Source organism: Alexandromys fortis, unplaced genomic scaffold, assembly GCF_014885135.2.
Source record: "Alexandromys fortis isolate MF-2015 unplaced genomic scaffold, M_Fortis_MF-2015_v1.1 scaffold_108, whole genome shotgun sequence".
NCBI lineage: Eukaryota > Metazoa > Chordata > Mammalia > Rodentia > Cricetidae > Alexandromys > Alexandromys fortis.
In genome coordinates, this window is record NW_026067994.1 from 785,066 (window position 1) to 803,588 (window position 18,523).

General features: G+C 50.4%; 1 protein-coding gene across 1 annotated transcript in view; it reads left to right on the top strand.

The window, feature by feature from the left end:
* The first annotated feature begins 3,037 nt into the window (after positions 1-3,037).
* Positions 3,038-18,523, top strand: part of St14 (ST14 transmembrane serine protease matriptase) — a 37,288-nt gene continuing 21,802 nt past the window's right edge. The window contains exon 1 of the mRNA XM_050160041.1: positions 3,038-3,308. Coding sequence (XP_050015998.1) covers positions 3,228-3,308 — 81 coding nt within the window. The 5' untranslated portion in view covers positions 3,038-3,227. The remainder of the gene's footprint in view (positions 3,309-18,523) is intronic.

Genomic DNA, 18,523 nt, shown 5'->3' on the forward strand with positions numbered 1-18,523 from the left:
TATCACACAAGGCAACTAGCACAGGTAAGAGCCATAAGAAGTTGTCAGACTGATACCCCTTCTCACACCAGGGGATGCGGAGACACTCATGAATGAGGGTTCTCATAGTGTTCATCTTACGGCTCTCCCCCACCTGCTTCAGGCTTTTCCTCTTCCTTGAAGGAGTGGCGCTCAGACTTCTTGGTCCTGTTGTCTTTCCCAGTAACAGAGTCATGGAGACGCTAAGCTTGACCTAGGTCTCCACACCATGGCTCCACCTTCCCGTATCATCACCAGCCTAGGTAGGTGGTTTCGCCAGAGTCAGGCCCACATATGTCCACCCTTTTAAGTGCCCCAAAGACATGCATGAGCTGGAGAACTCCTCAGAGGGTCCTAGGAATGTGAACTTGACTTTCCCAGCAGGCAGTGTGCTCTGAGAAATCCAGGGACAGATATCATAGCTGCTTTGGAATAAGCTGGTTTCGGATATGGGCGGGCAAGGTAATGCAGCGGGAAAGGCACGTGGTAAAGACTGACTAATCGGGCTGTGAGTTATCCTAGCACAGCGAGAGATGGCAGAGGCTGAAGACTGTGTGTGTGTGTGTGTGTGTGTGTGCGCGTGCGTGTGTATGTAATTGTGGGTGTCAACTGCATAAACACTCATATGGTAGGTACTCTATCTCTGAGTTACATCTCAGGTTTGGGGTTTTACACTGGCTGTTCTTAGGATTCTTCATTGACAATTTAGAGACGAAAGTATTTAACATTCTGTATACTTTTATTTTATTTTATTTTATTTTCTGAGACAGGGTCTCCCTGTGTAACCTGCCTGACTTGGAGCTCAGTATGTAGACAGGGCTGGCCCTGTGTGCCACCACGCCCAGCTTATATATCCTATAAATGGATTAAACCAAACAGTTCTAAGATGTCAGACTAAAGTTTGCTCTGTCCTCCTGTAGGTCACATAGATGTCGCAGGCATGCACATAGGGTATGCATAGCACAGGAAGGTGACTCTTCCTCCGGGTTTACAACAAATTTGTGGCATTGCCTTACCTTCAAATGACCACACGGATGCCTTTGGCAGACAAGATGTCCACTGAGCCCCCCGAGACAAGGGATGAAACTCTGGCCACACGGGAGAGACTATGAGTCACCCTTTCACAACAGAAGAGCAGGTTCAGTACAGAGAGTACCTTTGAGTCCTTGCTGCCTCCGATCTGGCTAACTTTCAGTCATCCCCTAATTAAGGGTGCTGTGCCCGTCGCAATCCAAAGCAGGGAATTAGTTCTCAGTATCTTCCGTTGTACGCAGAAGGATGGCAGACTTATTTCCCTATTCATTAAATGGACATAACTCAGACTTGGAGGGTTCAGGTCAGTGAGACACGGCAATGTAACGATAGAGGAACAGACAGACCCTGTTCCGGCTCACGGGGAAAGAAGAGGCTCGTGGTGGGACTTGTCTGTCCATCGAGATAGGACAGGTCTTTGTCAGAAGACACAACCATCAGCTCTCATTGGTCTAATGTCACCAGAGTTGTCACATATCACTTATATCTGGAGTCAGCAGGGGACTCTGCTTATTGTAGCTGCTGCATGACACAGACTCACGGAGATTATACTGTTATAAGAAGATGGGTGAGCCTTTAATCCCAGCACTCGGGAGGCAGAGGCAGGCGGATCTCTGTGAGTTCGAGACCAGCCTGGTCTACAAGAGCTAGTTCCAGGACAGGCTCCAAAACCACAGAGAAACCCTGTCTCGAAAAACAAAAAACAAAAACAAACAAACAAAAAAAAGAAGATGGGTGAGTTCTGGATGGAAACCTGGGACTTGTTGGTTTCAAAGTAGGGGTTGCAGTTTTATCCCACTCTTGTTTCCCAAAACGCAGGACAGTGTTTAGCACACGCCGCAGACTCAGCAGTTTTGGTTCACTGCCCAGGACTGCAGGGTACTAGTGGAGAAGTACCCAGGTGGCTGCTAAAGCAGACCGGGCACGGGCGCTTCTGCTGTGTCTTCTGGGAAAGCGGGTTTCCTTATTGGAGGTGAATTGTCCAGAAGGAAAGTGAATGGGCCTGCAGGGTGACTCAGCCAGTTAGGACTCTTACTGTCAAGCCTAACCTTTCCTAGAACCCACATGGTGACAGGAGGGACCTGAGTCCTTGCGAGTTGTTCCCGGATACTCGGATAAATGTAACAACAGCCACTACCATGAAAGCTTAAAGGGAGTGTAGAAAAAGAAAAGGAAAAAAAAAAAAAGAAAAGAAAAAGAAAAGGAGGCTGACGAGGAAATGTTGGGGTCCTTGGTGTTTAGGGGTCAGAAAGGATTATAAAAATACAGGAAGCCGGGAGGTGGTGGCACACGCTTTTAATCCCAGCACTCGGGAGGCAGAGGCAGGTGGATCTCTGTGAGTTCGAGGCCAGCCTGTTCTACAAGAGCTAGCTAGTTCCGGGACAGGCTCCAAAGCCACAGAGAAACCCTGTCTCGAAAAAAAAAATGCAGGAAAGTCTCTTTTCAAGAGGGATCTGCAGTCAGTATCTGATGTGACAAGCAGTTGGAGGATGACTCTAAGGATCGACTATTATTTCTCTGGGCACAGGCCACAGTCAGCGCCTCCCACAGCGAAGAAGCTGCTACTGTCCCCAGAGGAGGAAGGTCCTTGCGTCTGTCCGCGGCACATGGCACGCAGTGGAAGACTGGGTCTTACAGCAGCTGGCTGGGATTTTGGTGGTACTGACTGGGACACAGGCATCTCTTTCAAGATGATTGTTAGGGAAAGGCCCAGGGGAGAGAGATTAAAGTTGCTTAAGGGCATGGTGGAGAGCTGGTCAGTATCAAAGGGCCACGAGGAAGAGCTGCGCCCCAGGAGAAAGAGCCACCTGTGTGAAAGAAAGCACCAGCACTTCGCGGTGCTCCTTTTCGGGGGTTCTGGCCGGAGGGGAGGAGCTTCCTGGGGGGGGGGGCATGGCGGAGGGCGGGACCGGTCGTAACAGGTGTGCGGGCGCCGGGGCTGGCAGGCTGGAGGCGGGGCAACCGGGGAGGCCACACCCTGAAACTACCTGCGCGGGGAGGAAGGATGAGAACGGGAGCCTCTGCCGCCGGTCGGGCGCGCTGGGCCTGCCCCGGAACTTGGCCCATACCTCTCCTCGCACTCCGCGTCCCTCGTGTCCCCAACGCCCCGCGGGCCATGGTAGTCGGCTGCCTGCAGGGACCACGCGTCTGAGACCGGCGATCGGGCCGCCGAGACGATGGGGAGCGATCGGGGCCGCAAGGCCGGAGGGGGTTCGAAGGTCTTCAGCGAGGGACTTAAGTACAGCTCCCGGCGAGAGGTGAACGAGGTCCGGGGACGCGGGAGCGGGGAACCTGGGCTGGGCGTCCACCGTCCGGATTCTCGCACACCGGCACCTGCGCGAGGTTCCTGGTTTCGCCTGAGCTCCGCTCTACGACCCGTGGGTGGCCCGGGCTCGGGCGCACAGGTGGAATTTCCTGTTCGGTGGGTGCCTGGCCGCTGGTTGCAGGGCGGGGCTGGCCGGACCTCGGCCCCAGATCTGCCTCGCACCGGCCACCGAGGAAGCGGGAAGCCCCAGGGCCTGGAGGCGTCGGGGAGCTACTCCTGCCTCCTGCCCTCTCCCTGGCTTGAAGGAGAACCTCCGTGGTGGTCCCATTCGTTCTGGGTTATAGTGCCCTGAGTGGGCGATCTGGGCTACGTCAAGGACACATCCAGGGGTTGGAGACTTGTCTTTCCTTGGCTTCTGCCTGAGTTCTGGGTCTTCCTGGTCAGAAGGTGTTTTGGCTCTTATGTGGGGGTAATCTCAGAGCAGTTTGTCCACACACAGCGTGGAGATGAGGGCTTGTTGGCCCTTGAGAAGGTGCCTGTCTGGGCAGTGGTGACGGAACCTTTAACTAGATTTTGGAAGATACAGAAGCAGGAAGCAGAAGCCCGGAGAAGTCTCTTGAAAGACCTCCAAAGCATTGTCCTTTACTGTACAGAGAGAGGGAGGGCTTCGGTCACTTTACTGAAGGACACACACAAGGTGGGGGTGGGGGCAGTGCTCCGGTGGGACTAACGGCAAGAGACTTACTTGGTGAGTGAGGCTTGTTGCTCTGAGCGAGGCAGTTTGCTGGAGCCCGGTTTCCCCTTCTGACACTTTTTCATGCACACTTTCCGTACTGACTTGCAGAAGATGAGATCTGGGGCGGGGGGATGGGTGTGGGGTGGGGGTGGGGTGTCTACTGTCTCCACTTTTCACTCCCTGTGGCCGGAGTGCTGTAAGATGCATTCCAGCCTTTCCCACCTGCTGCCTCCTTCTCTTCCTTTCGGTAGTTGGGCGTTTGGGAATCCTTAGTAACTGCCTGCTTCGGGGCCCCTGCTTCCTGCTGTGTGCTGTTTCGTTTCTGGACTGTTTTTCTCCTCTTCCAAGTTTGCCCTTCCTGACTTCCCTTTCAAAGACTGTTGCTAATAATGAAAGTGGGTCCTCTGGGGACTGAACTCAGTCTCCTCTCTGGGCTATACCACACCCCACGGGGGTTGGGGGTGCACAAAGTTCCTCCCCAACTGGAGTCCGGGTGGGGCTTACCTCCCTGGTCCCTCGTCCCTGCTAGATTACTTTCCATCAGTAACTCCACCTTGTCTTCCTCCCCCCTAGGTCCTCATTCATCTATCTATTCACTCCTACATCATCTCTGCCGGTTTCTTTCTCATTCTGTGCTTTTCTTTGTCTTTTTTCCCCAACGGTGCCGGGCCAGGCATTCACTGCCCCAGGGGGCTCTCAGAGAGATGCGACATTAAGGAACTTGCTGTCTTGTGGGACATGTGAGCAGACACGCACAGATTTGTCACGAGGCAGAGTGTCCACAAGAGAGTCGCCACAGCGTACTTTCATACCGGGAAGTCTTCAGTACGTCTCCCACCCTAGGCTTGGTTGCACCTTTCCTGGCATCACCCAGCAGTGCCGGTTTACAGTTGGGGTCTGTAGATCCGCCTGGGCATGTTTTCTGATCAGCCTGTATGGCTGCTGCCTCTCTGGTAACTTCTGTCACAGAGCCTGGCTCAGGTCATGTTGGGTCCCAAGACAAACACTGTCGCGGCTTTTGGGTTCCTTGTGTCTTGACTGCCTCCTTCCTAAGACTTATTGTTCTGGTCCCCGGTCTGCCCCCGGGACTCCAATGGACAGGAACGGTTATTCCACGGGGTTGTTTTCCCCGTTGCACATATCTTGGGACTGTGTGTGCCCTGTCCAGGTGTGAGCAGGTGTGCAGATGCCAGTTGTCACGGCCACTAGTGAGAACTGAGAAGTTGATCTCACTGAATAGTTAAGTCCGTGTTGAATGTGTTTGCTGGTGGCTGTGAAGTTGCCCTGACCCAATGCGTATATGATCCGTAATGATTTCCGAAGGTGAGATTCGGTGTTCCATAACTGTAGAGAGACAGGTTGGGAACTTAGATGCTGTGGGTCAAGATTAGGTGTCTGGGAGCTAGGTCTTCCAACCCTGAATATTTACAGTCACCTTTTAATTGGTCAAACATTCACCCATTCATTCAGTCACTCATTTGCATAACAGGTGTTTACTAAGTACCCAGTGACCACTCACGTGCCAGGTGTGGAGCCGGATCCAAGTCCCAGTCCCTGCCTTCAGGGCCACTGTGGGTAGTATGGACGAGCACAGAGTGGGCATTTGGAGGGGCATCTGTTGCTGGGTGGTGTTGGCACACGCTTTTAATGCCAGCACTCAGGAGGCAGAGGCAGGTAGCTTTCCAGGTTCGAGGCCAGCTTGGCCTACATAGTGAATTCCAGGACATCCAGGATTGTTACACAGAGAAACCCTGTCTTGGAAAAAAAAAAAAAGAAAGAAAGAAAGAAAAAGAAAAAGAAAAGAAAAGGAAAGGAAAGAAAAAAGGCGTCTGTTTAGCCCAAGCTGGAAGTGTGGAATGGCCAGTGCAGCTGTACTAGGCTGCAGGCATCTGTGATGTGGTGACAGAGGGGACAACATGGGACCAAAACCCAGGGCTGCCGCTACCTACCCAGGAGATCTGAGATATTATCCAATCCCAGTCAACCTCAGTTTTCCTGGCCATGAAATGGGATGGCATGTGTGGGCCAGCTTTGTTGCTAAGATTCAAAGGAGTACTTTGTTTGCATGGGAAACCTTGGTCAATCTGCAGTGGTTTCAGATCGAGCCGTAGGGGTTTGTGAGTTTAAAAGGCCCCGAGACCACTAGGAGCTGATTTATTTGGGGGGAGGGGGAGATGCAAACAGAAGAGGCTCCACTTTAAATGGGATCCTGACTTTATGTAAGTGCTGAGAGGCCTGGCTGAAGAGTGGGCACTGCACCACACAGGGTGAGCTGGGGAGCAACACCCCCAGCTCTCTGCCATGCCGGCCATCTCCCTGAGCTCTTTCACTTACTTACACACACACACACACACACACACACACACACACCCTTTCTCCAGCTTCTATGGAAAAAGATCCTTTTTTTTTTTGCCAAGAACATGAGTGGCCTGCTCACTTTGTTTCCCTCAGATCCTTTTCCGTTCCCACTAGGAAAACACACCTATAGAGATCTTTCTTTGTTCTCCTAAGTACTGGGTGCTGGGTGAGGGAGAGAATAGAGGGGACAGCGAGCCCTGGGAGTCTGTGTGGGTGTGGGGGAAAGGAATGGGTGCTGGCAGTGGAGAGGAAGGCTGTTTTCTCCAGTGGGTATCGGAGGACCCACGCTTTACCCCGGCTCCTAGGAACATTTGAGATTGCCGCTTCATTTAGGCGTCTGGAAAGCTGAGACGGAGGGGACCTCCGTACTCTGAGCATTGCTCTGTGTGACTGGGTCTCCCGTTCCCAGAGGGTTTGCTGAGGGTCCTCTGTGGCTAAGGTGTCATCACAGACTATGGAAGGAGAAGCAGTCTTGCTCCCTTCCTCAACCTGGTCTCTGTGGACAGTGGCCTCAGAGCCCTGCGGCCCTGGAGTTCCCCTGGTATCTGTTTGTTCTCTATTGTTCTTCCCCAGGCTGCTGGCTCCTCTCTCCTGAAGTGCAGCTGTTCTTGAGATGGGAGGGAGAACGGGACAGAGTCTCCAGAGAGTCCAGGTCTTAAAGATGTTATCTTGCTCTCTATGGTGACCACAGGACTGGATCAACTACAGCACTGGCTGTTGCTGCTAGTACTTAGGAGCCCACACTGTCCTCTCAGAGGTCACAATGTCCCTCTGTATCCAAGAGATTGTTTCCAGTACCCTCACGGATCCCAGAGTCTAAAGTGCTCAAGTGCCTTCTGTAAGATGGCATTGTACAGCCATGGTTGGATTCACTGTAGGGAGACGTTCCGAAAACTTGGTCTTTAGGTGGTCTGGTGTATGTAGCCTGCCACATACCGGGGCTGTGATATATATATATATATATATATATATATATATATATATATATATATATATATATACTGTTGTGTGCGGTAGTCTGCTTTGTGGAGTTTGACTATTCACATATAATCCTAACACATGCCCACATACTTCAGGTCATCTCTAAATTACTTACAGTATAAAACACAATAAAAATAGTCATTAAACTAGAGATAAACAAATGTCAGTACCTGTTCCCCACAGATACAGTTTTTATTTAATTATTTATCAGCGATTTCTATTTCTTAGTGGTTGTTTGCAGTGCTAAAGATTAAGCCCAGGGCTTTGTGCACGTGGGCCAACTGTCCTGCCTCTCGGCAGCCCTCTGGTCCTTGTCAACAACTTTTCTAGAAGCAGGTCGTGACCAAAAGTTCCTCTGAGGTGCTTGTCTTCCCATTCTGGCTGAGCTTAGCGATACGTCAGGTTTTCTCTGAAGTTTTGTGCCTGTTGTCTAAGTGGTTAGACTCTTAGATCTCTCTGTCTGTGGCCCCTGCGGGTGATGCTGAGGTAGACTGGCTATCATGGATGTCAGTGGAAGAAAGGTGGATGGAGCCCCTTCTCCCCTTGCCTAAATACGTGCGCTTTAGTCCATTGTCTCACTCGCCACAGCGTTGATGGGGAGAAACTAAAAGCGTAGTTTTTACAGGCGAAAACTCGGAGGCTCAAAGGCCTTGTGTAAACTTCCCAAAGGCAGTGGGAGGTAGAGCAAGATTTCAGACCTTGATCTGTGTGACTTCAAAGCCCATGGGCTTAACCACAATGCTATTATAAAATTGTGTTCCAAAGACAGGGGTGATTGACGCATCTGCTCAGCAAATCCCAGAACACATCATTAGGGCGTTGTGAGCACATTAAAAAAAGAAGTGGTGATCACCAGGCGCCGGCACCAGCGCACCCAAGTCATCTCTCTCCAAACCTGTCTGGTCTTTCTTTTGATGGACTAAGTTAGCTGGGAGACTAGGCGCATAGCCGATGTGACTTCAATGTGGCTTTCAACAAAATGCACCTTCATTTATTATGTGCATAATTAAAACCCGTGGCGCAACTTTAAATTGAAAAACAGTTCACCCAACCCACGCTGGCGAATCAGATCAGTCCATTTCTTTTGTCTTGTTCCATTCCTCACTCGGTTCATGAACTTACCTTGTTTGTTGTGCACAAGCCATTAGTCTGGCAAAGACACAGTAGCGATCCTGTCCTCCCGGCACCATGGAGGGCTAGGGACTGGGAAGTCTCATGGTTGGGTAAGTTTGCAAATGACTGAGCATCTGTGCTAAAGAGGGTCCTTCTGGATGGTGACCTTCGGGCTGCCCCTCATTTCCTGCTGGGCACTGTGACTTTTCCTCTTTAGTAACAATTCAGATGGGACCTTCAGACTCGGGGCATTCGCCTCTTGGCCTCTGCACAGGACACTAAACTGGGAGGGAAAGGCCAGTGACACCGATGGTTTCATGTTGAGTCAGAAGGAGCTGCTAGCCTCTAGATGGATTGCCGAAACGGAAACGTGTCCATCTGGGTCTGGAGGAAAAGCTAGCTACCCACGCGACACCACTCTCGCAGGCGGAACCAGAAATCACCTCTGTAGCGCAGGGTGAGGAGCCTGCTCCGCCCCAGTACATCCAGAGTTTTGAGGTGATCTGACAGTGAGAGGCCAGGCTTGGCATTTGACATGTGGCTGTTCCAAGTCTAAAGAAAAGGTTTTTGCTTTTGCTTTCTTCCCAAACCATACTTATTTAGATCTATTAAAGAATATCTTTAAGGGCCAGCAAGATGGCTCAGCAGGTAAAAGCGCTTGCCAAACAAGCCTGATGATGATAATTTTATTCTTGAAACTCACAAGAGCTACGTATGGTGGCTTGTATCTATAATCCTGATGCTCCTCCAGTGATGGGAGGTGGAGATAGAAGAAATTCTGAAAAGATGAAGGGCCAGCTAGCCTGCAGTACAGTGCCTAGCAGAACACAAGAAAGATCCTGCCAAAGTAAAGTGGAGGGAAAGAACCGACTTCCAAAGTTGTACTCTGACTGCCACACCTGCACCAGGGCACAGACACACCCACACACTCACGCGCTTGCACACACACACACACTCACACACACTAATAAGTAAAATAAAAAATTAAAATGTTATTAAAAGGCTACGGAATTATATGTTCAAAGAAAATATAGTCAATCCAGATTGCCAGAGTTTCTTTTTAAATGATTTATTTATTTTTACTTGATGTGTATTGGGGTTTTGCGTGCATGTATGTCTGTGTGAGGGTGTCAGATTCCTTGGAGGTAGCGTTCCAGGAAGTTTGTAAGCTGCCATGTGGGTGCTGGGAATTGAACCCAGGTCCTCTGGAAGAACAGGCGGTGCTCTTAACCACCGAGCCATCTCTCCAGACCTGATAGCCAGGATTTTTAAATGAGGGGGAAGTGTTGTAACAATTTGCTGTTGTTTATGCATGTTTTTTTTTTCTCTCTGGTTTTTTCCACGGTGGCTACTATTTAGCTTTGGTTGTTCTTGACCTCACCCACTGTGCAGATCAGGCTGGCCTTGAACTTATGGAGACCAGCTTGTCTCTGCCCCCCAAGTGCTCTCCTGAGGTTTGTTTATTTGTGTTTACAAAAGTTAGGGGAGGGGTTTGAAGTCAAGCAGTATAGAAAGATTCAGATTAGAAAGTGAATTTTTCTGGGATTTGTTTCTCAAGGTATTAATTTAAAAAATTATGAATTATTTTCATTTTTGCTTATGTGTGTGCATCACTGTATGTATAAATACACATGTGCAGGTTCTTCAGAGGCCGAAGAGGGCATCAGAGCCCCTGGAACCACTTGGTGTGGACACTGGACCTGAACTTGGGTCCTTGGTAGGAGTACAAGCACTCTTTAGCACAGAGTCATCTCTCCAGCCCCTTGCTCCCTAAGGTTTTCATCCTTGTAAGTGGTCAGGAAGTCTTTGGGTCATCAGGGCATCCCTCTGAGGGGAGCATGGGACACTGGTAGCTTTCTACCACTAGCTGAGTATTTTGCTTTGCTGTATGCTCTTGCCGTGATGTTCCACGACAGCTGTCAATCAAGTTGAATCTTTCTCTTTATCAGTTGATTATCTAAGGTATTTCATGATAATAACAGAAAGCTCGTTTTCTAATAAGTCATCTCTTCGTATAAGAATTGGGGTATTGCTGGGTGGTGGAGGCACACACCTTTAATCCCAGCACTCAGGGAGGCAGAGGCAGGCGGATCTCTGTGAGTTCAAGGCCAGCCTGGTCTACAAGAGCTAGTTCCAGGACAGCCAGGACTACACTAAGAAACCCTGTCTTGAAAAACAAAACAACAACAGCAAAAAATTTTATGTGCATTGGTGTTTTGCTTGCATGTATGAGAGTGTTGGATCCTCTGCCTCTCGAGTGCTGGGATTAAAGGCATGCGCCAGCACCACCCAGCCTTATTAAATATCTTAATCCATGCTAGAACTATGGAGCTAAAATGTAGTCCCTCTCCTTACCTCCCCCATCATACTGAAAGTCCCAGAGAGTTCTCGGGGGACATCTGATGGTCATAGAGGGGGCAGGAATTTGCTATGACCCTCCAGATCTGTTCTGCAGAGCTAACCAACCGCTGGCTGAAAATGTTTGGAGAAAAACACACAGCCGTGTAGGCTTTTCTTGCCTATTTTCTCTGAAACACACAGCACGCCAGTTAACACACAGCACGCTGTCAGTTAACACTTAGAGGTGGTTTGAAGTGTACAGAAGGGTGTGTCAGGGTTCTGTGCAAACAGTACTTGGTTTTATGGAAGGGCCTGCACCTGAAGGCCCACAGAGTTTGGCATCCAGTGGAACCTGGAACTAGTCTTCCGTGGCTAGGGATGGGTGACTTTTTCAGACGAATATGACTTCTCTTTCTGTCTCTCTTCCTTTTCCTTTGTTAATTAATTACCTGTTCTTTGAAAGGACGTTTTGGCTTATCCCTCAAGCCTTCCTCACCCCTTCCTTTCCTTTGATGGCTCGGGTGAGCCCCTTGAATGTGTCCTTGGATGATTGATGGAGATGCAGCAGGAAGGATGACGGCTGTCCCTGTCCCTGACCACCGGCAGCCCCGTGGAACCCACTGGGTCAGATCTCTTGTTGAATGTAGACCTTGTTCACAGGAATAGGACTAATGATGAGGTTAAAGCAGATGGCCAGAGGTCTGGGAAATGTTCCGTTTGCCTGATTGGAGGAATCGAGCATGGTTAGCTAGAGAAAGCAGAGCGAGAACACGCAGAGTGCTGATAGGTCTTCCCGAAGCTGAGCACACCAGAGAGAGGAAAGACTTGCGCTGTTGGCGTCCTGTGAGAATGAGATTTCCTGCAGAAGCAAACGGCTCTGCGCTCGCGAGTGGGAGTCTGTCCCACGGGAAGGCTGGAGCTCCAAAGTCCCCCCCCCCCCCAGCTTACTGCTGCCACCTCCCGAGATTCTGGCTTGTAATTATGGACTAAGCAGGAAGGGTTTCCCTGTATGCATGTTGAGTCCTTTCACGCCAACCTATCCTTAGATCTTCAGTTTAATTACGGGCCTGGGAGCCGCAGAGCAGGGCTTTCAGAATCTCACCAATTTGTGGAGGTTTGCGGGTTTTGTTTGCAGATCCGAGGGCCTCCCGAGCACAAACGCAGTGTGGTACCTACATTTCGTGGGTTATTCCTCAATCAGAGAAAAGAATGTCACTCGTCTATTGGTGGAAACGATACCTCTACCCCTGAACTTCGCGCAGTGGAAAAACAGAGGGGACGAAGCCAGTTTTCCCTGAATCCTACATGTGGTGTATTTAGATACCATTTTAAAAATGACCCATTATTGAAGCTTAAGCAGATTAGTGGATGAGAGACTGAAGAATGGTGGACAGGAAGAAGGTAGGTGTGGTTCAAAACAGACAATGGGCTGGGTTTGGCAGCACACACCTTTAAGGCTCGCACGCACTCAGAAGGCAGAGACAGGCAGATCTCTGTGAGTCTGGGCCAGCCTGGTCTACATAATGAGTGCCAGGACAGCCAGGACTGTGTGGAGAGTCTTGTCGCAACCCCACCCCACCCCCCAACAAGAGACAACAGGAGGGACCTTGGCATTGGAGTGGCACACAGGCCTGTCCATAGTGGACACGGGAACCCGCCCCCGAGGTAGGGCACATGGAGGGACACACTGTACAAGTCAGACAGGAAACCTGGGGAAGATCTGTGGGTTGTATCAGTGTCGCACTAGTAAGACTTCCCCAAGCGCTACCATGGCTGTGGGGGGAGGGGGAGGCTCAGGCAAAGCCTAGAAAGCATCTCATTGTTTCTCACAATTTTTGTGAAAATCTGAATTATTGCAACAAAAATTACAATATTAAAAAAAAACACACTCGTCTGTGAGATTGGAATGTAGACTCAGTGGAAAGTCAAGAAAATGAATGAGAAGTTAGGAGATGCTCGGCACACCTCCATTCCTGCTTAGTTTAGTGACTGAGTGTGTGTGCGTGTGTGTGCTGGGAGTTGTACTGTTGTTGCACCTGGTGACTCTGGGCAGAGAGGATGGTGAGGTGGTTGGGCCAGGTCTCAATCCCTAGCCGCCGCTTCATCCCAGCTCCTCCAAATCAGAGTCAAGTGATACGTCTGGGTGGAACGGAGGATGGAGGACGTGAGGGAGAAGAAGCCTCTCTGGTTCTGTGGCTCACGCAGCTGCAGGTGCAGTTGGGCCGGCCTCCATGGCATGCCCCATGCCACACCTGAGCTTGGTCTGTCCTGGGCTTGTCAAGTCTGTTCGGCATAGGTGGATTCGTGGTGGGTGGGGAAGTAAAAATCAAAGAGGCACAGCAGGGAGGCCCTGTCATTAGCAGGAATCAGCTAATTATCTTCTCGAAGGGGTCATTAACCCAGTTTTAAGAGAGGGAGACTGAGGCCCGATGAAAAGCATTTGCCCCACGGACTTAGGGGGCTCAGCCCAGAATCGCCATGTAGGTCACACCCACTTCTCCTCACAAAAAAAGGAAAGAGATTTATGTCAGGTAGCCCTCTTCGTACCGTGTGCTCTCTCTCTTCTGGGAAGGAAGGTGTCTTGTGGCTGGGATGTGTGGCTTCTGTCCCCAGGCTGTGCTGGCAGCAACCCTGGGCCTCAGTTTAGCGGGGAGGCATAGGACAGCCACAGAAGGAGCCTGCAGTTCCCTGGCAAAGAGTCTCTTTTCTGTGTGTTGTGGAAGTCAGGTAGGTCCTGGGGACTTTCCTTCATGATCAAATCAGGTATGGAGACTTTCGGTTTATTCTGTTGGTGGTTCTGTTCTGATGGACTGTAGTTTACACACGGACAAAAATTCTTCATCCACTCATTTCCCAGAATTCATTTCTGATCGGACGGTTGAGGCCAGGGACAGGGTCAGAGAGCAAAGATGAGAGGCTGTGTGGGAAAGTGACGACGGGATTTGAGGAGCCCTCACCCCCTACCCCACCCTGCATGTGTCTTGGCCTGAGGCTGGCTCCGTGAATGGCAAGTGTGTGTTTCCGACAGCCCAGGGGAATTTGAGGAAGATGCCTTAACTATTATGGGAGGGTCCCCACGGCAGGAAGTAAAGTCAACCCACACCACAGGTTCCTTGCATCCCGGTGGCTTAAAATAAACTGGCTGGAGCTGGTAAACCGGGTTACCTCTTCCCTAGTGATGAGAAGTGCGTGAGCCAGACCGCCTGGAAACTGGAAAGGGTAGGTGGAGTTTCTCTAGAGTCAGCTGCCGGAAAGTGACCCAAGCATTTGTTTAGACCTTTCCAGATCCCAGGCCCTGCCCCTGCCCAAGACACCAGGGTCTGCAGGATCTAGAGACCAGGAGAGAGGCAGGGGATGGTGTGTGTTTGTGCGTGCGCGAGAGACACGGCGGGGGGGGGGGGGGGGGGCGGGGCGGCTGGAGGGGGATGGGCATAGGGATCCAGATGCCCGAATGAGTGCTGTTTGTTCTTCCTAGACGAGTCTAGGGAGGGTTGGCTTGTGAGCTCAGCGGGGACCAGAAGCGCCTCTCGGCTTTTCGGTTGATCAAATGCTGTGGCTGATGGCTGGGTTTCTAGTGTGTGCTTTTTCTTCCATTCTCCTGTGTGCCCAAGGTCCTCTTTGGATTGGAGTTTGTGCCCGGTTCTGCACTGTGGTAGTGGTTTATTGGGTGAAGCCTCAGATGATGGAATTCATCTTTCTCTGTGGCTGCTGGTTCCTGGGAGAAAGTCCTTCTCAGCAGGGCCCCTGGCAGGAAAGCGCGGGGCGGGGGGGGGGGGGGGGGGGGGGGGGGGGGGGGGGGGGGGGGGGGGGGGGGGGATGTTGTGGGTTTGGTTCAGGCCCCTGCAAAAACCAGAATGTCCCGTAGATTTCTGGTTTTCCAGTCCATATGAAGTTAATGTTTTCCCTGCTATGCCATTAAGTGTTAAAAACAAACAAACAAAACAATGCAGCAACTTAACTAAGAACACTCTTGCTAAAAACAATGTAAGTGATCATTTGAGCTGCTGCGAAAATGGCGCCTGCGAGATTGAAGGTGGCCTTGCCTTCCGTTTGTAAAGGTACGCCCTATTTCTGCAGCGAAGAAGTGGAGTGCCATAAAATGAGATCTGTAATCAGCCTTTTGGCCTCTGGCCTTTCTCTGACTCCGCCCCTCTTTCAGCTCCTCCTGCCCAGACACAAACACCCGGCTCCCCTCCGGAGCTCATTCTCTGTCTGTCTGAGGTGGCCTCTGGCTCTGTGGCATTTCTGGGGAACTGGCTGGCAAGGTTATGCGGGGTGGGTTCTTCTTGAGCAGGCAGATGTCTTCAAAATGCTCTAGACCATCTTCTCGCTGCAGTGGCGCCGCTGATGCTCAGCCATGGCCATGGCACTTTTATTACTTGTTTGAAGAGCCATAGGGAGATTTTTACCGTTCTCATGGCCCGGTGGTGGTGACATCACGGAACTGAGCTCCATCCCACCTGCTGCGTCGATACACTGAGTCACTGCCACACATCAGCGACAGCAGGCCGTGGCTAATGTGTCCATCCACCCTTGTCTTGGTCTCAGGTTTGAGCCACACACCCATGTCCCCAGAAGATGATGTCACCTCTGCCCCTTGACCTTGATCTTGAGCAGCAGACAGAAGCAGGTTTGCGTTTATCAGGGGACTGCCCTTCACCCTCCCTGAGAGAGTCTGAGTAACCTCTTCAGGCTTCCATGATTACCCGTCTTCCCAGCAGGTCACGCCCAACTTCTAAGACTTGAGCCCGGAGTGAAGGTTTATTTTTCTCCTGCTAGGATTTGGATGGAATCTCTTTGGATCTTGTATATAGTGTGATAAGGAATGCATAGGCAGTGAAAGAATTCACCCAGATCAGACCAGAATAGAAAATGCTAAGTGTACTGCAAGGAAGCCACGATAAGGACAGTAGCAGAAGAACCACCTGCCTTTGCCCAGGCTGCAGTGGTTGGTGGCTTCCCTTTGGGAGCCTTCCTCAATCCCACCAATCACCACCTGCCATGCAAATGAGGGCAGTCCTGACTGGTTGCTATTTGACTCTGGGGGAAGTCTGGGTTTAGAGGGCACATCTCTGTTGCAGGACCGTGGTCAGCTTGGTTGGCCACATTTAGCCTGACCAGTTCCTGTTTCTTCTATGGCATTGTTAAAGATTCTTTCTGGATCAAGTTTGCATTATTTAAATTACCTGATAGGGCTATCCTTTCTGTTCTCTGAGCTAACAATGGCAAATTCTTGCTTTGATTTGTTGGTCGCAGAGCCAGGCGTACTATAGACCTCAGAGAGATTGTGCCCTGGGGATGGGTCTGTATGGGCTGGTGACCAGCAGAGGGAGCCTGTCAATGAGAGGATCCTTTAGTTGATTTGAGAAGTTTTGTTAGTTCAGCATTTAGCGTTCAGCCATGGTTGGTTTCCTACATAACGGAATATATCAGGAAATAAAATGCACTTTTTTTTTTGCTTTTATAAATAAAGTTTTTGTTTGCTATTTGTTTCGATGAGCTCTGGTCTCGAGGACCAGTGTGCTTAGAATGACAGAAAATGTGATTTCCAGAGAGGTGGGGCATTTGGCAAAAGTGCTTGAGTTTCGATCCTCGTGGGGAGGAGATGGGTGGATCACCAGAGCTTGGCGGCCAGCTCAGGGTAATAGGCGAGCTCCGTGATTTTGTCTTGGAGAGTCTGAGAAAGACACCTTGTGTCTTCTGGCGTTGATGCGTTTGAACACACACGTGCAGTCACATGTATATGCACCTGCATGCACACATGTACACACACACACACACACCCCAAAGAAAGAAAGGAAGAAAACTTTATTTCCTCCAGGGTTTCTGGTTTCTGTGCTCTTCCCTTCTGGGTTTCTGGACCGTAGAGCCTCTCACTCCAGGAAGCTGAGTGAGAATAGATACTCTGATGTCATCCTTGCCACCTGAGCCCAGGGCTTTCCCCTTTCGTGCCCCAGGGCCTGTACTGACTTACACACTTCAAGCCACTCATTCTGTTTCCTCGGAAATTATCCTGCGCTCTTTTGTCTCAGTGCCCTGGGGCCATGTTGTGTTTCTGGCTACTCTGGCCAGTACTAACGGAGGTTGTGGGCAGGAAGAGGCCACCATAGCTACGAGGCTTCTGTTTGTGGTAAGCAAGCACCTGGCTTCACGACCCTGTGTTTTGTTTGTGCACCTGCAGATACGTTTGCGTCTAGGGAGCCTAAACAGAGGCCGGAGCAGGTGTACTTTCTCTCCTGTTGTCTCTGCCTGCATAGAGACCATGGGTGAAGTTACACCAGGTTGTACACAGAGGGCTCTCTACTGCCTTCATTTACTCTCTCACTGGACTCTGGGGCCAAGCACACACGTGCCTGACATCCTGCCTCCAGTCGGCAGAGCTTGGCTCTTGTCCCTGGGTCACCCCGTTGCTAACTTTATCTTTGAGACCTTGGACTGGCCACTCCCTCTCATTCAGCCTCAGTTTCCTCATCAATAAAATGAGGGAATTAGGTAAGACAACCTCTCCGATGCCTGAAAATGCAGCCAGGAAGCTGTGGTTATGTAAAGGGACAGGCAAGTTACTGATTAAATAATTGTATCTAGGTTGAGTAGAACCCAAGAACTCTTATATTTGCTCCCTAAATTCTGGAAGGTGATCATACAGGGAGGCAGAAATTAAATCATGGATCGGCCTCCAAGTGCTATGTGGTTCTGCAATGACAGGAACGTAAGTAGTCATGAAAAGGATAGGCAAAAGATTAGAGAAAACACTTCAGCCAAGAAGGCCAGCCGAGGACAGTGGAGCGCATTATAACCCATCAGAGACAAGCCATTTAAAGTCACAGTGAAACACTACATGCATCTATGAAAATTCAATAGACTGACTGCCCTAGTTTGCTTTCCATTGCTGTGATAAATACCATGACCCAAAGCAACTTGGGGGAGGAAAGGGTTTAGTTGGTTTACAGTCCCGGTCACAGCCTGTCAGTGAAGGAAGTTGGGACAACGATTCAAACAAGAGCCAAGGCTTTTTTCCTGGAAGAAAACTGCCTACGAGCTTTCTCCTCGTGGCTAACTCAGATTGCTTCCACACGTAACCCAAGACCACCTACCCAGGGATTTGCACCACCCACGGTGGGCTGAACCCACTCACAGCAACCAGCAATCAATCCATCCTTCCAGGTGGCTCTAGTTTGTAGCTGGCTGACAGTAACCAGCACGTTGACCATACCGAACACTAGGTTGGGCGTGAACATCTAGGATTTTCATGCATTGCCGATGGGAACGTGAAATGGCACAACCACTTTGTGAGGCAGTTTGGTGGTGGTTCCTCAGCTCAGCACGTCCTTGCCATACAGATGGACCTCTCCACAGTGAGATCTTCACCTTCACCCTACGGAAGTGAAAGTGTATTCGATACAAACACTCTTGCAGGGCATTTCTACCTACTGAGTAATTTCATTAACATAGCATGGCTGCTTGAGTGAGATCTCCCCATTTCCTCAGGCATTTCCATACTTGGTCCCCAGTTGATGGCAGTGTTTTGGGAGACTGAGGAGATGTGACCTTGCTGGAGGAAGTACATCCCTGGGTGGGGGTGGCCTTTAGGGTATCAAAAGCTAAGCACTATTCCCAGTTTGGCCTGCCTCTCTCTCTCTCTCTCTCTCTCTCTCTCTCTCTCTCTCTCTCTCTCTCTC